This window comes from Girardinichthys multiradiatus, chromosome 22, assembly GCF_021462225.1.
Source record: "Girardinichthys multiradiatus isolate DD_20200921_A chromosome 22, DD_fGirMul_XY1, whole genome shotgun sequence".
Classification (NCBI taxonomy): Eukaryota; Metazoa; Chordata; class Actinopteri; order Cyprinodontiformes; family Goodeidae; genus Girardinichthys; species Girardinichthys multiradiatus.
The window spans coordinates 40,270,830-40,292,427 of NC_061814.1; the positions used below are offsets into that span (position 1 = coordinate 40,270,830).

The following is a 21,598-nucleotide window of genomic DNA, read 5'->3' on the forward strand; positions in this document are numbered from 1 at the left end:
TACCTAATGGCAGTCAGGCTACCTCTGGTGAGCACATGGAGGGCCATGCGGCCCTTCAAAGAAATGCCACCCCACACCATTATTGACCCACTGCCAAACCGGTCATGCTGAAGGATGTTGCAGGCAGCAGATCTCTCTCCACGGTGTCTCCAGACTCTGTCACATCTGTCAAATGTGCTCAGTGTGAACCTGCTTTCATCTGTGAAGAGCACAGGGCGCCAGTGGCGAATTTGCCAATCCTGGTGTTCTCTGGCAAATGCCAAGCGTCCTCCACGGTGTTGAGCTGTGAGCACAACCCCCATTTGTGGACCTTGGGCCCTCATACCATCCTCATGGAGTTGGTTTCTAACCATTTGTGCAGACACATGCACATTTGTGGCCTGCTGGAGGTCATTTTGCAGGGCTCTGGCAGTGCTACTCCTGTTCCTCCTTGCACAAAGGTGGAGGTAGCGGTCCTGCTGCTGGGTTGTTGCCCTCCTACGGCCTCCTCCACGTCTCCTGGTGTCCTGGCCTGTCTCCTGGTAGCGCCTCCAGGCTCTGGACACTACGCTGACAGACACAGCAAACCTTCTTGCCACAGCTCGCATTGATGTGCCATCCTGGATGAGCTGCACTACCTGAGCCACTTGTGTGGGTTGTAGAGTCCGTCTCATGCTACCATGAGTGTGAAAGCACCACCAACATTCAAAAGTGACCAAAACATCAGCCAGAAAGCATAGGTACTGAGAAGTGGTCTGTGGTCCCCACCTGCAGAACCACTCCTTTATTGAGTGTGTCTTGCTAATCGCCAAAGATTTCCCCCTGTTGTTTATTTCATTTGGACAACAGGATGTGAAATTGATTGTCAATCAGTGTTGCTTCCTAAGTGGACAGTTTGATTTCACAGAAGTTTGATTTACTTGGAGTTATATTGTGTTGTTTAAGTGTTCCCTTTATTTTTTTCAGCAGTTTATATATATGATTCATAATGGTAGACAACCTGCACGCAGGGGCCGAGGAACACCCCCAACAAAGATGGTTTTCCGGGGATCCAGAGGCTGGGAGCCGTCCATGACAAAGTCGCTGTCACTCAGGTTCCAGGGACGGATCTGGACCTGTGGAAGAACGGGTAAAAAAAATTCCTAGTTTGAAAAACATCGAGCTAAAATTGAAATATGGGAGAAGAAAACGCTGCAGAGCTAACATCAAGCTGTGCAATGCAACACCAACATGTAAAATGAAAATGTAGAACTTGATTTAAACATATTAGTGCTACTGCCGCTAAAATAACACAGAGCTTCTCATACATATCTGAAATGATAGTGGTCTTAAAAATAAGGTGTGGGCTGGGTCCAGATTGACTTGCTGTTTGGTCCAGATCTGAAACGTGTTCTGGACCTACTGGAGAATTATTGATAAATCATTAATTAGCACATTTCTAGTAACGTCATCTGGAAGATCTGTTTAGTTATTTTGACACATATATTTGGGAACAAATATAGCGCTAATGCACACAAAATTTGATAGCAGTTCTCTAAAAATGCTTTTGGCCATTCTGCTCTTTATAAAACAACATAACTGGTAGCCGACCCAGCTGTGGTTTTAAAACTGAATACGAGTGATAGGAAGCTCTCTATATATGTGAAGTTCTCATTAAACATTCTTGAAATGGTCTCACAGTGTGACAGACCATTGTACCTCTTTTAAAATCGTAGCTTTATAAATCTGTTACCTGTCCATGCCGACCCTACATTCTGACAGACACTAACCCATCATGAGTCTAACCGCACTTTAAACTTTTAACTTGTTTAAACATAACTTCTTTAGGCTTGGAATGAAGACTGCATCTTATTCCTGATGTAACTACAGGCACACAAACGCAGCACCAGAGTTAAAAATTTATTTTGACTGATAATTAGACTGAGTGCTCTGAAATCCGATACATCCATTAGTTCATTCTTCTGCAGGTTTCTAAAGTCTGTCTGGACCACATATTTCAGTTGTGAAACACTAAAGTTCCATTCGTGGACAACCCACTACATGGGACTTATTTTAACCTTGTCTTACCAGATGAACAGCACCACTTACGGGTTTGTCCTTGATGGTGGGACTGGACACGCACAGATAGAGCTTCAAGTCCTCCTCAATGCAGGCGTCGATCAAGGCCTGCACTGAAGCCTCTTCTTGGAAAAGCAGGAAGGCGTAGCCTGAAAGGGATGAAACGATGGTTTTAAGAAGAGGAAGAGATGGATGGACGGACGTTTATTAATGAAAACGTCAAACCCATGATCATTTAAAGTTTGTCCTCCAGGGGAAAAATTAATAAATTCCAGTACTTTTCCATTCTCATCATAGACTCACATAGTCATAGGCATATGACTATGTGAAATACTTTTCTTTTTTATTTGCCTCGCCTGCCTCCGTAAGACCCGCTTCACTCCCCAGGAGAACCATACAATATTCAGCTGTCTAACACACACTACAGATCCTCCTGAGTGAGGGGGTCATGTGGAGAGACTTTGCTGATGTCCTTGTGAAGCAGAGAGAAAGAAAAAAAATTAAGTTGCTCAGACTGTCTCTGTATACTGCTGCCTTATTTAACATTGAGAGCAGGTACTTCCTTCAAGGTCAGAGCTCATGAGCCATTTTAGGAGTGACAGAAAACAAAGTCTAGGGGCAGCATCCATCTAGTAAAGGGGTAGGGGGAGCAGTGAAGACCCAGAAAAACAGAACAATAGGTTCAAAAGTACAAATTCATTGTAGATGCAGTATATAGCAAAGGAATGAGATAAAAAAAAAAAACGACATTTATATCCATTTGGGGTGTAATGGTAACTGCTACAGTACAGATACACAAATTCAGACAAAGAATAGATCAATCAAAAGCGATTGCCACATTCATTCACAAGAATGAATGAATGCAGACATGTCATTGTGTTACTTTCTATTAAGTGCCACTACAGAAAACTGATAAATTGATAAACTACCATAAACACATAAACTGATAAACACACCAAAGCAATGCAAGAAATTAGTTGTAATAATCCAGCAGAGGTTGAAATAAACACCCCCAAGGTGATAACAAGCAGCAGCAAGTCTCTAAACGGTGTCATATAAAGTCAGTGTTTATATTGTTATTGTCTATTCACAAGTGCATCTTAATAAATTAGATTTATAAAGTAAATTTATTCTGGTAATTCAACTCAAAAAGTGAATCTTGATTTTATAGATTCATTGCACACAGAGTGATATGTATCATTTTGTGTAACTTTTTTTTATTGCCACACTTTTCCTTCCACCTAACTTTCCATTAATATGCTTGGATACAGCACTTCTGGAGTTGCTTAACACAGCAGGAATGTGTCAGTTGTAGCCCATGACCTGGATATGTCTCTATGCTGTAGAACTTACTACAGCTGCAGTGCACACCTAGTGAATCTAGAAAAAAACAGACTACTGTCTTGATAATTCTCCAACAGAAATTCATTGATGCCTTCCATAAAGAGGTTAAGCCAAATAAGGTTATTGCTAAAGACACTAGCTATTCACAGAGGGCTGTATCCAAGCATATTAATGGAAAGCTGAGTGGAAGAAAAAAGTGTGGCAATAAAAGGTGCACAAAATTGGTTTGTTTGGAAATATTTCTGCTCACTATAAACAGTAACAGTGCTAAAACTAAGGGAGTGCCTCCTATCACCTTTATTAAGGCAACACTGTTTTAAACTACAGTCAGAGAGCTGCAAGAGCAGTGTCTTTAACCAGCTAATATCCGCTTTATATACATCTGCTAATCTATAAAGATCAAAAACAAAAAAAAGGTGCAATATTCTGCCCAATAAGCACATTTACCTAAAAACTGCTAAATCCAGAAGGTGTTTCTTCTATAGTTTTGATTAATTTTGTATATCAGTGTACCTAACAGATATAACTGTATAGCAGCAGAACAAATAATTATTGCTTTTCCATTTTAAATAAAAACCATTAGATCACTGTATACATTTTGATTTTAAATTTCAGTGAATATTCTGTGAAATTTGGGTATTTGTTTTCTAGATTATCATACATTGAGATATCTTATCCCAGCCCATGTCTATTTTATACTCTATTCTATGTGTTCTTATCCAGAACTGGACGTTTTTAAGTCAGCAAATTAATATTGTGAAATAACAGCAGTTATTGGTCCAGTCATCTCTAAAAAGAAGTGATGAATTTCTCCCAGAGGCTCGTCAGCTGTGCACCACCTTTAGCCTTCACATGTCAGGGGAATAATAAGTGATCCGATTGGCTGCTCAGAATCCCCAACACCCCCAGCATATCAGCTCTACAAGAACATGCTCTACCCTCCGGTCATGTTGTGCTTACTGTCCCCTGTGAGCACTGCAGAAAGCCTGTGTCTCCAGGGGACACAGTTTCACAACTGTTTCGCTCTAAAGCATCCTGCCACACACATCATGCACAGGTGCATGAGTAAAAATGCTGCTGCCATTTCTCAATGTCATCCCTTCCTGAGCAGCTCTGCTAAAGTTAAGATTAACAGAACAGAGGATGAAGAAATGGCATGGCTGACTCAGCAGACTGAGTAAAGTGGTCTGTGGAAGAAAAATAAAGCGAAAAGAGAAAGAAAGGAGCAGAGAAAAAAGTGTGTTTAGTATTTTTTTTTTTTCATCTTGGAAAGCAGGGACAGTGCATACTAATGACCTAGTGACACTGTTTACCCTTCAGACCTGTCATACCTTGCCCAATGATTGTAGGAGATAGGCACCAGCCACCACCCTGTAAGAAGGTGTAGACCATGGATGGATGGAGACACAATTTTTCATGTCAAAATTCGAAACTTTTGTCAGACTGGAAATTTCGAAAAATAAATGTTAGGCTGTAAATATGGGACCTGGTAAAACAATAGAGAGATAGAGAGATACAGGGGTTGGACAATGAAACTGAAACACCTGGTTTTAGACCACAGTAATTTATTAGTATGGTGTAGGGCCTCCTTTTGCGGCCAATACAGCATCAATTCGTCTTGGGAATGACATATACAAGTCCTGCACAGTGGTCAGAGGGATTTTAAACCATTCTTCTTGCAGGATAGTGGCCAGGTCACTACGTGATACTGGTGGAGGAAAACGTTTCCTGACTCGCTCCTCCAAAACACCCCAAAGTGGCTCAATAATATTTAGATCTGGTGACTGTGCAGGCCATGGGAGATGTTCAACTTCACTTTCATGTTCATCAAACCAATCTTTCACCAGTCTTGCTGTGTGTATTGGTGCATTGTCATCCTGATACACAGCACCGCCTTCAGGATACAATGTTTGAACCATTGGATGCACATGGTCCTCAAGAATGGTTCGGTAGTCCTTGGCAGTGACGCGCCCATCTAGCACAAGTATTGGGCCAAGGGAATGCCATGATATGGCAGCCCAAACCATCACTGATCCACCCCCATGCTTCACTTTGGGCATGCAACAGTCTGGGTGGTGCGCTTCTTTGGGGCTTCTCCACACCGTAACTCTCCTGGATGTGGGGAAAACAGTAAAGGTGGACTCATCAGAGAACAATACATGTTTCACATTGTCCACAGCCCAAGATTTGCGCTCCTTGCACCATTGAAACCGACGTTGGCATTGGCATGAGTGACCAAAGGTTTGGCTATAGCAGCCCGGCCGTGTATATTGACCCTGTGGAGCTCCTGACGGACAGTTCTGGTGGAAACAGGAGAGTTGAGGTGCACATTTAATTCAGCCGTGATTTGAGCAGCCGTGGTTTTATGTTTTTTGGATACAATCCGGGTTAGCACCCAAACATCCCTTTCAGACAGCTTCCTCTTGCATCCACAGTTAATCCTGTTGGATGTGGTTCGTCCTTCTTGGTGGTATGCTGACATTACCCTGGATACCGTGGCTCTTGATACATCACAAAGACTTGCTGTCTTGGTCACAGATGCGCCAGCAAGACGTGCACCAACAATTTGTCCTCTTTTGAACTCTGGTATGTCACCCATAATGTTGTGTGCATTTCAATATTTTGAGCAAAACTGTGCTCTTACCCTGCCAATTGAACCTTCACACTCTGCTCTTACTGGTGCAATGTGCAATCAATGAAGACTGGCTACCAGGCTGGTCCAGTTTAGCCACGAAACCTCCCACACTAAAATGACAGGTGTTTCAGTTTCATTGTCCAACCCCTGTAGATAGAGAGAGTAGGTAGGTAGGTAGCAACAACGGAAAAAAGGGAGGGAGGGAGGAGACCAGAAAAAGGGAAGTAAGGACAGAAGACAAAAATGAAGAGGAAAACTTGAAAGTGAGACAGACGGACGAATGTATATGATGGATATGAAATAAAGTCTGAAAATACGATATTTAACTAATGTATTTCTGCACAAACCCAGACCTTCAAATCAAATGTCATGTTTTTCTAGACTGTGTAGGAACCATGAGAACAGATTTGCAGAACTGCAATCCTCTGTAAAAGGCAAACTACCTCAGTCTTATATATGTTTAGAATAATGCAAAGCTACAGAGGATCTAATTAAAATCATTATTTGCAAAACAGGAAGCTCAGTAGGGGTGTAGTATTTTCCCCAATAACAATCTGCACCATGGAGGTTAAAACCCAAAGATCTATCGTCTAAACTGTTACCAGCTGCTTTAAATGTCCAACTAATCTCGTTTCTAATTGGGTCCACACAATGGAAAGGTGCCTGATCATCACCCAACTGAAGAGTCCTGCCTCTGTGTTGGAGGCTTACGTAGGGAAGGTTTGTCATTTGGATAAATGAGAGAGACACGATGAGGGTGGGGGGTTGAACAGGGTAAAAATAAGGCATGAAAAGCCAGAGCTAGCCAGCAGCTCTTACAGTCTGAAAGAGAACAACATGTTCTGTGACCCAGGGAGGGGGAAGCAGGGGTGGGAGGTGGGGGAGGGAAGTGAGGCAGATGGAAAAGAGAGTAAAACAGGAAAGGAAAGGTGGGAAGAGAAGAAGTGAAGCAGAATGAATGAGGGCTTTACAAACTGAACGTTCAGAAATAGTTGCTGGTAAGCAAGAGGACCCACTTTACTGGAGCCTGCTAGGAAGTTGCAGAAGGCACAGAAACTGAAACAGACGACTGATTTAGCGGGGTCCAAGCCTTCCTTAGCAAGTCCAGCCCGGCCTGCGTCTTCAGGCGCACCACTGTTTTATCTCCAGATAACATTTGCACATTTCGAGGCCATCCAGGCAAGAACAAGTAAGTGTGGCCTAACCTGTCTGAAACAGAATCATCCAAGACTTCAATAAATAAAAGGGTTTTTGATAATTGGAATTTTACAATTTAGTTATAGCCCCATGCAATCATAGCCATGGTGCCATCAGTTGGGGAGCAGTAGCAAATATTTGCAACTCAGTAGCAGTAAACATACTTAACTTTACTTCTGAAGGAAATCTGATAGGAGTCTCCTTCTGTCAGTTATTAGTTTTATCTAAGAAGAAAATGAACCCAGCAAAAAGCAATAAATTACTTGTTTAGAACCAGCCTAAAACATTAAGTAGGTTAAAAGGCCTCAAAACAACACATCATGCCCTGATTTGAAGAAATTATAAGAACATATGAGAAACAAAAGGAAAAAGGAAGGAATTAATCAACAACTATCAGTTTGAAAAATGGCTACAAAGCCATTTCTAAGGCTTTGGGACTGCATTGAACCACAATGAGAGCCATTTTAAATAAATGAAGAAAACATAGAACACCGGTGAACCATCCCAGCAGTGACCATCCTACGAAAATTACTCTAAGAGTTCACAAAATCCTAACATCTAAACAACTGCAGGCCTTATTTGCCATGGTTAAGGTCAGAGTTCATGACTTAACAATAACAAAGAGACTGGGTAAAAATGGCCTGTGAGAGTTCCAAGGAGAAAACCACTGCCAACCAAATAAAACACAAAGACCCGTTACCCCAAGACCTTTTGGAAAATATTCTGTGGACTGACGAGACAAAAGTGGAACCTTTAGGATGGTATGTTTAATATTACATGTAGTGTAAAACGTACAGCATTTCACAAAAAGAACATCATACTAACATTCAAATTGTGATGCGCGAGGCTGCTTCAGGGACCTGGATGGCTTGCTGTAATGGATGGAACCATGAGATCTGCTCTCTAGCTGACAACCCAGAGAAGAAATTCCAACCATCACTTTGTGACCTTGAGCTCAAACATCTTTGGGTTACGCAGCAGGACAGTAATTCAAAGCCCACCACCAAGTCCATCTCTGAATGGCTCAAAAAAAAAAAGAGAAGGTTTTAGAGTGGCCTAGTCAAAGTCTATTCAAAGACTTGAATCAAGTTTATATGCTGTGCGGTTACTGCGAGCAAGCCATTTGTGCTCAAAACACTTCAATGTGGCTAAATTAAAACAATTCAGCAAAGAAGAGTGGGTCAACATTACTCCACAGTGATGTAAAAGACTCATTATCTATTTCTATTATAAGAAACACTTAATGACACTTGATGCAGCCAAAAGTGGCACAACCAGGTATTATAGGTTTAGGGGCAGTTACTTTTTCATATACTGTAGGGCCAGGCTGATTCACACAGCTTGCTTTACCCTCATAAATGAAATTACCATTTGACTGTATTTTCTATTTATTTTGGGTATTTGTTCTGGTCATATCCTTTGTTTGATGATCTGAAACATTCAAGTAAGACAACAAACCAAAAAACAAAAGAAATCTGTAAGGGGGGGGAAATACTTTTTAACAGCACTCTACCCATGTATATATTAGTGTGTTTATACAAATATGCTTCTTTCCCAGAATGATCTGACCTATTTCATGTTCTACAAAGCTGATTTAATAGTGATATTCAGTCTGAACGCTGCTGAGGATCTGTCTGTTCCTCCGTCAGTTCCTCCGTCAGCCTTGCGCAGTGCAGAGGCTTACGCCATGGGAGGAGACTGGAGATCTGCAGTGGCTCGTGCCTGCGATTTATAAAGCTTTCCTCCTGAGCTCTCAGCACTGTCTGGTAAGTAAGGGAATATGTACGCCACCATAGAGAGCGCTGCTGAAAGACAAACGACTAGGACTGATTCTTTCACTAATTCCTTCAACAGAGGTGAAAAGCCTGATTCATCCTTAGCAGACACTTTATCAGAAGAATTAGGTTTGGGTTTATAATACTGAAGAAAAGTCCAAAAGTAACAAGTCTATGTTGATTTATTTGAACTGTTTCTTCCCATGTTGCAATGATAATTTTAATTTATTGGGGATTTCCTATAATCCACACAAGGTCAAAAATATCATGCACAGACCCCCCACCCAACAATCTATTTTGTTAAAAGTACCTTAGCAAATACAACCTAAGCACCCGCCTTTTGTAGCCATCAACATCCCTGTGGCATCATTCTGGCTGGATATTTAACTACCGGTACTCTTCTAGGCAGAATTGGTAGAGCTATTTTATATTTGTGTTTTTTTTTTTCCTGGTATAACTTTTAAACATAGTCCTGAAATTTTCAATAAGGTTGAGGCAGGGGGCTTTGAGAAGGCCATTTGAGGAGCTTAGTTTATCATTGTCCTACTAGAACACCCATTTTTACCTAGCTGTTAATTTAAAGGTTCAAGAACTTGGAAGAAGTCCCCCTTCATTATGGTTTACACTTTGTGCAATGACCCAATGCTACAGTTAGAAAAACAGCCCACCTACCCTTGGTACTGCCACCGCCATGCTTAACAGCTGGTACCGTGTCTTTAGATTTGAAAACCTCACCTTGACTGCCGCAAACATATTTCTACTGTGGCCAAATACCTCATTGTTTGTCTCGTCTGACCAACAACTTTTCTCCAGAAGGCATCTGGCTTGTCCATGTGGGAAACTGTATATTTCAGTGTGAGAGGTGTCCATTTTGGTGCAGGAGCTTCAGCCTTAGTTGACACTCTCTCAGTTCATGGTGTTATAAAACCAGCAGTTCTCTACTTCATGGCAGGCTTCAGCTTTGGGGGTTCCTTGGCTGTTCCTGAACCCCCTGACCTTTCCGTAAAAGGCAGACAGTTTGGGTCCGATGACTAAGGTTTTGAACAGGGCCGTATGCATGTATTTAGGTGTGTACAATTCTTACTATGAATTGGATTAGAGAAAGTAAAAAATAAATTCATCCAAATTTAAAACTTATGAAATTGGTGTCATCATTTCACCCTGAAAAAATAGCGGTTGAAATAAATCACTTAAATCCCCATTTTACCATAACATTCATGCTCAAGATGATTGTATTCAAACTTCTCACTGGGACAGTAGGGCTACTATCCCCTCTGGCACCTTCTTCAGTGAGAAAAAAGCTGCCATTAGATTTGATCTTTAATTAATTTTTATGTTTTAAACAGAGAAATTATTATCCCCCCCCTTCTTGCTCTTACTTCCCTTCATCCACATAGCTCAGTCAGAGCAAATGATATTTAAGGGTCAGTCACTTAGTAGAGCGCAAACATCTTTCCACTGGCACATCAAAGCCTGAGATGGAAATCCGAGTCTTCCTGTTACCTCATCAAGTGAAAGTTATGTTGACTTTGCGGAAATCTAATCCAATGATGAGTAGATACACTGTCGGACCCAACGAGTCATGCTGCTGGCTTCTCTGGCTTAAATGGCGACATTTAAGCCGAGGGTTATCTCAACAGCTGAGATGTGTCAGCGGATTGGTTATCAACGAGCACAAGACCCACATCTGTTCAGTAGCATTCTGCTGCAGAAAAGGAACAACCTTTAGAAATACTGCCACCCTAACAAAAACAATACAAACATAACTGTGGTTGTAGATTTTATGATACATTTAGTTTTACTCTATTGGAGACAGAATAACCTTGAAGTCAGAGAGAGGACAAGAGAAATAGAGAAAACTGAAGAGTATTTTGGGACAAAGCGGAGAAATCAAGCATTGCTAATCATCTCAATTTGAAGCAGTCACTCAGAGTATAATCCCAACACAAGGGGGAAAAGATAAATCAAGGCCTGGGTAATGGAGGAAGATTCAGGACTGAAACTGGGGCACTTCTCTGCTGCCAATAGGAGAGCCTCTCTAAATTCAAAGAGACATAGCTGTACCTGCAATAGAGCACATGCAGACCTTTGTTTTAAACGACTCACAGTGTGATAAAAAAAAAAAGAAAACACTGATCATAACCATCTGCAGGCAAAGGACACTGCAGTTGTAACCTTTTCAAAGTACAGTTATTGCTGTGTGACGTAAGCATTTTTCAGGAGTTTAAAGCTCCCACAGCTCAAACAACGCTGTACACACAACAACCCTCCTCCTCAGTCTCTTTTTGGGCCAAGTCACAGACGAAAATAGCTCCATAACATCTGAAGCTCAACACCGACAATAGCGATGAGAGTGTTTGAATGATAGGAGGGAGTCTGAGCAGCAGCAACATGATGACTACATAGTCTCACCCCGGTATAAGGCTTGTACTTTAAAAGGAATCCAGTTTGAGCATCAGGATTAGATACAGCCCAAACTTAACTTCAGTGGTTTTCTCTCCCCACCCCCTGCTCCATAGAAAGTAGAGCCGAACCAGTTATTCTGTGTTTCGCTTTGTCTCTTTTCAGGATGAAGTCATCGACGGTGCTGGTGTGGTCATTAACTTCATGTACTTTCCTTGTTTTTTTATTCATAAAGAGTACCCCTGGCATACTGGTACTTTGTCATTCTGTGTCTCTTTTCTGGACTCAGCTACTGGTGGAGCTATTGCTGCTATTATCTTTGTTTTCTTTCTTTCTGTCCCCTAAATTCCAAACCTATTTTTCCTGTGTTTTGCAGTCTCTCTTGTCTGGACCAACTGTCCAGTGGTAATCCTGCAATTAAATTTCTGTTCTCTCGCTGTTTTTGTTTCGGTAGAAAATATTCCTCACTAGGTGCTTCTGTGTTCAGCTATGTTTCCATACTTAACGGAGCCACTGAGACCAAGTTACTGCAATTAACTTTGTGTGTGTCTAGGAAGTAGCTGCTGAGCCTCATTATGCCTGCTTGGTTTTGAAAAGGTGCTGCTAGCATGGCTTACCTCTGTCATGTTATCTTTGTTTCCTTCATTTTCTTTTCAATGTTGCTGTGTAACTTTGACAGAGTTGTTGCTGCTTTTATTTTGTTGTATTCTCAGTTTTTCTTTCACATAGAAAGTACTCCTAGCCTAGTACGTCTGTGTTTTTCTGTGTAAACCTAAGTAAAATGATTCATTTAATTTGACTGTATTGGATCAGAACCTGACTATATGACTGGCCTGAGATTTGAATGAACTGGACTAATGTACTTTCTACTGTATATAATGTAATATGAATCTAAACCATATGTGTTGTAAAGTGCCTTGGATTGACATTGGTGGCGAGTTGCTGCCAAATCAATAAACTGAATTAAACGCAGCACATTATTAGCACTGGTTTTAAGGCATGGCCTTGACCTGCAAATTAACTGAAATCTGATGTTTACGCTTATTTAAACTTTTATCTGGCTCTCCACCTACTCCTTTTTATTTTTTTAGAACGCTGCCTACTGCTCCACATTCACCAGCAGCTAAATTTACCATTGCCTCTAGCATACAGTGGCTCTAACATTGCTTTTTTAATTCTAGAGGCAGCTTGTTAAGTCTGTAAACAGAGGTGATGGATGTTTGAGCATGGGAGGCTGGGCCAACAGTATGGGCTTGGAGTCATTTTGCATGATCTGTGGCAATTAACTCGTTTAAACAAAACTTTCCTTTTCTTGATTTAACAAAACTCAGCATAAATTTTAGGTTTCTGAACACAGCATTGCATTTAAACGTTATCCAACTCTAAGAAATAAGAACAGAAATCACTGCATCTAAACAAAATGACCCCAGAGATGACCCGAAATTTACTGGGGACCTTCATAACATTCATCTGCTGTTGACGGCTCAGTTCAATCTCCAAAACAACAATTTTTTATAATGAGTTCTAGATCAAGTAGATACACATCAGAGAAACACTGTATTATATATTTTAGCAAAACAGAGCTTTCTCTTGATCCATTATAACGTGTGACAATATTAGCAAAAGGAAAAGTTGAGTGAAGACACAACAGATAGAAAAGGGGAAACAATCCTGTCTTGGCATCAACTTCCTCTTTCTGTCCGACCTTCATCCCAGGCACCAGAACAGTCCAACCCTGGCCCCCGAAGCCAGACTGAGCCACAGTATGAGTCATCTCTGAACAAAAAACACTTTCATAACAACACAGGCACATGCTGCTGGCAGTTTACAGAGAAGCAGGGTGGAAAGTGACAGTTATCATCCATTTGGTCAAGCCTGGATGGATGCTCAAAAGGGGGTGAAACTAAGGACCTCTGGACACAGATCCCGCGTTTTGTAGAGCTGTGAAAAGGTATTTACCTCCCCTTAGATTTACCCTGTTTTCTCATTTTTGTCAAACTTAAATGTTTCAGCTCAAACTAATTTTGAAAACAGCTTTCAAAGTGATGATTTCTTTAATAAAGGAAAAAAACAAACAATCCTGTCCCTATGTGAAAAAGTAATCATCCCCATATTACATCATGAATTAACTGTGATTAATCACATTTTGGTTCAATGTCACTAACCACACCAGCCCTGATTCATGCCAGACCTTCAAATCAGGAATGAATTAAAACGGCATTTCTCCAACTACATGATGTAGACAAATAGATGTTAAAAAGCAACACATCATGTCCTGATCTAAACTCAATAGATGACATACAAAGTCACTAACATCTATAAGCCCCTTTTCCAATAGTGCCTACTTGGATCAACTCAACTGTTTTCCATTAGGTACTGGAACGTGATACCAGCTCCTTTTTTAGTATTTACTCGGCCGTGGTTCCAAACAAGCCAAATCTAATTGAAAATGCAAGACAGCTGACCACTGATTGGCTAGACAGTGGTGTTGAGTCATGGGACGACTGCGTAACAAGAATCAAACAAGAAGAATCAAGGAAATCAGTAACTCACCCAGAAGATCACAAAAAAAGAACAAAATCAAAAGTGCTGCAGGCCTCAGATGGCTCAGTTGGCATTCATGATTCAACAACAAAGAGACTGACTGGGCAAAAAAAGGCACAAATGAGAGAGGTGAAAACCACTGCTTACCAAAACAAACACAAAGTCCCATCTCACACTTCCCAAAACATCTTAGTGAAATATCTTTGGACAGGTAAGACAAAATTTCTATGTTTTGTAAGGTAGGTGTTTTGGTGAATCTAGTGCAAAACAAACACAGCAGTTCAGGAAAAGAACATTATACTGTCAGTCAAAAATGATGCAGAGGGTATGATGATATGGGCCTCTGTTGCTTCCTCAGAACCTAGACGACTTGCTGTAATTAGAGGACCCATGAATTCTGCTCTATACCAGTAAATCCTGGAGGATTTTCTGGTATACAGCACTAAAAGAAGCGCACTCAAAGAAAACAGAAACACCAAAGGTTTTGGAGTGGCCTAGTCAAAGTCAGACTTAAGTTCAATGAGATACAGTTGACCTTAAACATGCTGTTCACGCTCAAAATACTCCAATGGGTCATAATTAAAACAATTCTGTGTGTCAGTGGGCCAAAATTCCTCTACAGCGAAGAAAAAGACTCAGTGCCAGTTAGAGCAAATGCTTGGTGGAAAATTGGGAGAGATTGATTTGGATAGCCTTGTCCCTTCACTAATAAAATATATATTTGAAAACTGCATTTTGTACTTACCCTGCTTATCTTTGTCTGATATGGAAATTTGTTTAATGATCTGAAAAATTTAGGTGTCTCAAAACAGCAAAAACAGATGGAATCTGTAAGGAGTCAAAGACTTTTTCCACAGCAATGTATTTCACAGTCCCCACAGCAGTTGGACAGTTTGCTTTCAATCCTAAAGCTATTAGCTGTAAGACTTCTGTCACTGTGCACCCTTCCAAGATTACAGGCCTGAGAATAAAGTGAGTAAGATATTAAACAAGATGTTTCAGAAGTTCCCCTTAGAGTTAGGAAGAGGAGTTCGAAAATGAGAGCAGGAGAGGAACACTGCACAGATCGCTGGTCCCATTCGTCTCCTCCCCTTACATACAAGGCGGTGTCTTCCAGCTGCCATAAGCTCATTCATTGCCCTAAAAGGATGCTGCACCCCCCCCCCCCCCCCCCCCCCCCCCAACCCCCGGATATTAGTAGAGCCGAGCCGATTCAATATAATCCCTCTGAGAAGAAAGAAAGAGGTAAAAATAGCAGGGAGAGGAAAAATTAGACAGGAAAAAACTGGCTGAGATGTTCACAAGTCCTCCAGATGCAGCATGTTACCATCTGCCTATGGAATGCCAGTTATTTCCAGAAAGTCTTTAATCGCTTCCTAATATGAAACAAACTCCAACTCCCAAGCACAAAGGAGCGATGCAGAGGTTTGGAGGAAGATGGAGCGTGCTGAGCAGCCTGCCAAAAACAGACAACTTCACCAGAAAGAGACAACCTTCCAAACTTCTCAGATGCTCATTCAAGGAAGCAGTTCCTGAATCCAAACTCCTGCTGGACAGTTACATCCTGTGTATATCCCTCCATGGGATGACAACAGGGAGGCTCCTCTAAGAAACAGATACCTGCAAGTTTGCCCAGCTTGAGCTAAGTACAACTGAGCAATATGAGTCTTTGCAAATGATACACCTAGAGCGATATTTATTATTACACACTTCTATGACGAACAAAGACAGACTACGCCCCGGCAACCCGCTGTTACCTTTAGGTGGGAAGTAGGATTTGCTTTCAGCTTTGTGGGGCCAATCCACCACCAGGTGCCCGTAGCGGCGGAAACTGTTGGTGATTTCATCTGCGGAGATAAACGAAGAAAGGAAAATGCAAAATGTGATGAAATTTGACCCACTCCTGTTTGCTCATGTGATACTGAAAAAAAGGACTGGATGTAGAGCTAAGCTCTACGCTGAGAGGGGCTGTTTTTGCCCAGTTTCTGCAGTTAAGTAGGCACTGCATTAAACAGGAATACAGGCTGGGAAATGGCTGAGGGAACTCCATTTTGTATTGCTGAGAGCATGTACTGTGCATTTACTCAGTAGTGCATGTCACTGCTTAAATGCACAGACACGTGAAAGTAAACAGCATTCATTTGAAAAACAACTTGAGCTCAGGATGGAGCATGCTGGTCATTTTGACCCTTCAACATTTTAAGGTTTTTCAGTTTTTCATACCCAGCCTTCTTTTATGGGAGTATTTCATACACATCCAACAGATGCTTCATATCAGCTCAATTGATGACTGCAAATAAATTTTCTATAACAGTAACTGTAAGAAAGTGTTTTTGTGGCTCCAAATAAGTCATGCCCACCAGCAGGAGATCACACAGTTATTTTAGTTTGATCAGGGGTAATCTGTCATGTATTAGTTAAAGTCACCCAGTGATTAGTCTTAACACAAAAAGCTGCTATGCATTTCTCTACATTTTGTATTTTAAAGCTCTGTAACTACATTCTTTACTTTGTGGTTGGTGAAATGACCTCCATATTTCCCAGTTCTGACTGCACAGAACCTTTCTGTTTATATTTCCAACTTAGAACTTGGAAATGTTTACCACTGAATACATAGATAAAACGCATCCTTCAACCAAACATGCAGTACTAACAGATAATAACATGTTGTCTCTATAATCTTTTGTCCAAAACACTAAAAAGCCAATAATCGGATACTTTATGGAAATAGTACTTTTGACCAATGGCCTAATTAAACAAGCTACAAAAAAAAAAAAGAAAAGTTCAAAATAATTTTTAGTTTTTTTTATTAGAATCTGAAGTTTTGATTTTTTTTTAACAAGCAATAATAAAAAGAGTTTAGAAGATAATTATTTGACAGGAAGATCACATTTTAATAAACTGAATAAACCCATTTGATTAGTTGCTCTTAAGCAGAAGATTCAAGCTGCGCCAGAATCAGTATTTTAGGTTGTTGTGTCAATCTGCCCGTAAGCTTAGTGGAAAAATGTCAGTATGGCTGTAGGCAAAAAGCCCAAACCACAGTGGCTTCTAACTGTGAAAACTGGGCACAACCTGTATCAGGGTAAACTTTCTGACTCAGTTTACATGAAGAGGGAAAAGAAAACAACCTTTCCTTTACCTTCATCTATGTCGGGGGGAAGGCCTCCAACAAACACTTTCCTTGAGTAGCGCTCCATCCTCTCCCCATTCTGACAGCGGGTCGGTGAGTTCAGACCCGGAGTCAGGGAGGGGTCACCGTGGCCGTCGTCGAGGAAGCCATCTTCAAAGGGAAAAAGACAGGAACGACCTGGATGGGGAGAAACAGCAGAAAGATAGAGGGGAGCAGGGAGAGGTAAGAGAGCGTGAAGTAAAAAGGGAGGGGAGGAGATGGTGAGCAGATTTATGTCTCAAGCTCATAAACTAGAACTTTGTTACTAATTCTCAAATCATCGTGTGGCATTTTTTTCTACAATACTAATTGATAATAACCAAACAGTATTGGAAAGATGTGGAAAAAGACGCTATGGATAAATTTAAAAAGTGAAAAATACATACACTAAAATCCAGGGACTTATAAGATAATTAAAAAAGGCATACAGCTGTGATCATGTGGTTTTAACTGTTTTTGTATTTTCATTGTAATCATCGTGGTTTTATGGTGTTAGTAGTTGTTCTTAAAGCCTGCTCTTCATCATTTTAACACCACTAAATTACAGATTTGAAGGAAATGATGAGTGTATCAGGACTGTTCCCAGCTTAGAACAACAACAAGTTATCTTGGGTATTTAGAGTCATTTCAGTAATTTATTTAATAAAAAGGTTATTTTAATATGTACAGTGGATCTAAAAAGAGCACAAACTCCTGTTAAAAGGCCAGGCTTTTGTGATGTAAAACCACTAGACAGTGATACATTTTCTTCTCCTGACGGATACCTTTGTACAATGAAATCGTGTCACCTTGTAGCCTCTCTGCAAACTATGGCCTTAGCTAAAGGATCCAAATGAAAAAATCCCTTTAGGAAAGCTAATTAATCACGTTTAATATAATTGGTAAAAGGCATGTACACTTTTTATATCCACTGTATTTTCTCCACATAAGAACCTTTTGTGACGAGCAACTGAAGCCAAACGTTATTTGCTGCTCAGCTTGAATACTTTATCCCTGCAGCGTGACAATGGAGAGTCACACGTCAGCTTTCCCCTCTTATATATGGACTCAAGTCACTGATGAGCCATATTGGAAGCCCCCATCTTTCTCCTTAACATATTTTCTTATTTTGGAGTCAGATCTGACCCTCTCAACACCCAAAACAAGATTAATTCAAGCACATCTGATGACCCTTTGCTCCCTTCCTGATTAAAAGGCACAAGATGGAAAACAAAGTGTTAAAATTAACATGAAGTGACACCACAATAAGAACTCCCTCCCAATCAGCCTCTTTGCAAAAACATGGCCGGCGCAGGAAGCAGAACCCCAGAGAAAAAGCCACACATTACCTCGTCTGCGGCCATAGCTTCGGGCTGCTTGTCAGCGCCAAGGAGGGGGGAGAAGAACACGGGAGACAGAGGGATGGGTCGGGAACAAAGAAGGGAAAAAGATACAGAGACATGGGTTTTGTTGAAATAAACCAAACTAGGAACATCTCTAAGGTAACAAAGACACCACAGATGGCCACGCCTAACCTTTGGAAATGGGATGAGAAAGATTATTACAGCCTGGCACTAGCTCACGGTAAACCTGCTGCACCTGCCTTGGCAACAGAGGCATACAGATGCTGCTCAGTGGGGAGGGAGAAAGGTGACATAGCAGCAGAATGCATGGCCACATAGCCGGTGATTGTAATCTCAGTTTAATGAACCTACAATGGCTCAACTTCCTGCTAATCTTATGTGAATATTCTCAAATGAGGCCATAAAGAAGCATGCTTGCTGGGCTGGAAGTACAGCAGGTTAGTCATTATCATGGCCCTGGTGGAATATTAAGTTAGTTAAGGGTCAGATAGGGCAGGCTAGGTGAGAGTGGAAACTTCCCAAAGGACACTGAGGTTGTATGGACATGGCTGGCTCTGTGTAAGGAACGTCCAGAGAGTTCTTGGGGGACACGACCCTGCGTGACCCCTCATGACCTGTAGCAGTCACAGAGTCATTCACCTGGCATGGTGAATGTGTGAGCTCATTTCATTGCTTTGACTTGGCAATCTGAACAAAATAGATAAGACAAACTATCAAGTGTTACTTCAAAGTGGTGTTTAGCCAAATAATTGTAGCTCACACTGACAAAAAAAATCCACATTTCAAACTAAAATGAGAAATCAGTGAAATTTTCTTCACAATAAGCTTTTATGAATTTATAAATTAATAACATTGTTCCTAAAAATTCCAGAAAAGCTAAATATTTTCTTCTTTCTCTCCATATCTTCCTTTCTCTAGAAGGTACACTTGGCCTGGTATTTCTCACTTCATCTTTTTCTCTATTCTGGACAGATCCACTGAAAGTGCTATTGTTCCCAGTATAATATGTACTATCTTTGTGTTACCCCGACCTAACAGAAGATTTTCTTAGTCCTTTAGTGTTTAGCTACGCCATTGATGGAGTAATTGCTGCCATTAACTTTGTGATCTCTCTGTTTTTATTTCTTTCAGAGAGTACTCCTGGCTCAGTGCTTCTCTTTGCAGCTTTGTCTGTGCCATGGATGGAGATACTGATGATTCTGACATTGTTAGTCTGCTCCAAGAAAATAAAAACGGCCATGGCCCAGTGATCATTGACTTTGTAAAATGCTGTGATGAATCTTATCTTCACCTTATACTGATAAGACTAAAGATGTGATTATTGATTTTAGGTAAAAACGTCACAAGGACGAAGTCACTTTAATTAAAGATCAGTCCACTGAGAGTGTGCAATCTTACAAATACCTTGGGACCCTTTTAGATGACAAAATTTTGAATTTTGAAGCCAACTGTGAGGCTGTGTGCAAAAAGTCACATCAGCGCCTTTTCGTTTGGTTACAAAACTCTGTCTCGACTGATTGTAGAGCCCCAACAATCTGTCACATCCCTGTAAAACAGGCAGGTACAGCGAATAGCCTCTTCTGTTTTAAATGATGACTTTCATGGCCTGCATAGAGAGTTTCAGCTTCTTTCCTCTGGAAGAAGATCCTTAGTGCCAAAACATAGGACCAGACAAATTAAAAACAACTTTGTTCCGACTGCTGTTACTGAACTGAACAAGGTGAAATTATACTGTCACTCTCTATGGATGTCAATGGATTTTATTCATTCTAAATTCTTTCAGTTTTATGTTTTTACCCATTGGTTTTATAAAGATGATATTTCTTGCTTATTTATCTTATTTTTAGTCTTGCTCTGCCCTTCTTTGTCCTGCTTTGATTTGATTTATTTTGCCTGGAACACTTTGAGCACAGTTTCATTTATTTGAATGGTTCTGGGTGTGTTAAGATGTTTGTACAAATCTACCCACAGGTATCAAGGTAACCTTGGCTCGACTATTGTTGGCATTACCTTTCTGCTCAGATTTTTCTTAGAGAAAGTACTCCATGCGCAGTACTTTTGTGTTCAAGTGTTTTTCCCTCCTGGATGGAGCCACTGACGTCTCCCATTCATTTGTACAACTGCTTTGTTTTTATATCTTTTCTATAAGTACTCCTAGCCAGGCGCTTCCCCTGTGCAGCTGTGCTGCCATCTTGAAAGCCATTGACAGACAGGACACAAATTTAATGGCAGCAGTAACTCCAGTTCTCTTTCATATAGAAAGTACTCCTAACCCAGTGGCCTCTGTTTTTCTGTGTCTCCATCCTGTCCCTCAACCACCAGCTGGTGATGGTGGGTGGCTGCTCATAGTCAACCTGGTTCTGTAGGAGTTGTTTTCCTGTTAAAGAGGAGTTCTTCCTCTCCACTGTTGCTACATGCTTGCTCAGGAGGAGGAAAGGTCGTAAGGTCAACAACCAGATGCAATTAATTAGGCTTCCCATGACCGATAACATTTAACCAAATATTTATGACAACTGAATTTGACTGTAAAGTATTATAATTGGACTGATTTGGAGTGTGTGTAAATGATTCTGAATATGATTACATGATTATGTTGTATTGGAAGGAGCTGGATTGTTTTGAAATGAATTTGGACTTGATTAATTCTATTAATTCAATATGGAATAGACTGAACTGAATTAAGTGAAATCAAATTTAAGCATTTAAATGATTTTGAAGAAACCTTTAGATTTTTCTGCTGAATTGAAAATGAAGTTGCAAACTTAACAGAGCTCCGGTTGGCACGTAAATATCCTGTAAACAGTTTGTTTAAGCATTTTTCTCTGAAAGGTTAAAAGATAAAACCTGAAATCCCGCTGTTTGAAAATGAAAGCACAAAGGAGGCAAAATGCAGTTAACTGCAGTGCAAATGCCAACAAACAGCACGGGGGCTACTCAGCCCTGAGCAGATCTTTCTGTACCCCTTAACTCATTGGCCACAAAAGCAGACTTGTCTCCTCAAAAACCAATATGGGCCTTGGTTTTGTCAGGGCACCATTATCTGAGTTGCTTCTGGTTTGTCTGAAGTGAGTGTATTGTCTCTTCTGCCTGGCTAAGTTTTCATTAGAGAAGATCTCAGACTCCAATCCAAAAGAAACCTGGGAAGTCT

The 21,598-nt window shown here is 40.8% G+C and overlaps 1 protein-coding gene across 7 annotated transcripts in view; it reads right to left on the reverse strand.

Annotated features, from left to right (window-relative positions):
• Window positions 1-21,598, reverse strand: part of cpeb3 (cytoplasmic polyadenylation element binding protein 3) — a 60,214-nt gene that overhangs the window by 11,634 nt on the left and 26,982 nt on the right. For 3 of the 7 annotated variants that reach the window (XM_047351387.1, XM_047351386.1, XM_047351385.1), the window contains 5 exons: window positions 18,436-18,462; window positions 17,078-17,245; window positions 15,693-15,782; window positions 2,068-2,186; window positions 980-1,094 (listed from right to left, as the gene is read on the reverse strand). In XM_047351387.1, coding sequence (XP_047207343.1) covers window positions 980-1,094; window positions 2,068-2,186; window positions 15,693-15,782; window positions 17,078-17,245; window positions 18,436-18,462 — 519 coding nt within the window. The remainder of the gene's footprint in view (window positions 1-979; window positions 1,095-2,067; window positions 2,187-15,692; window positions 15,783-17,077; window positions 17,246-18,435; window positions 18,463-21,598) is intronic. The other 4 variants (XM_047351388.1, XM_047351390.1, XM_047351391.1 and 1 more) reach the window with 2 other exon arrangements.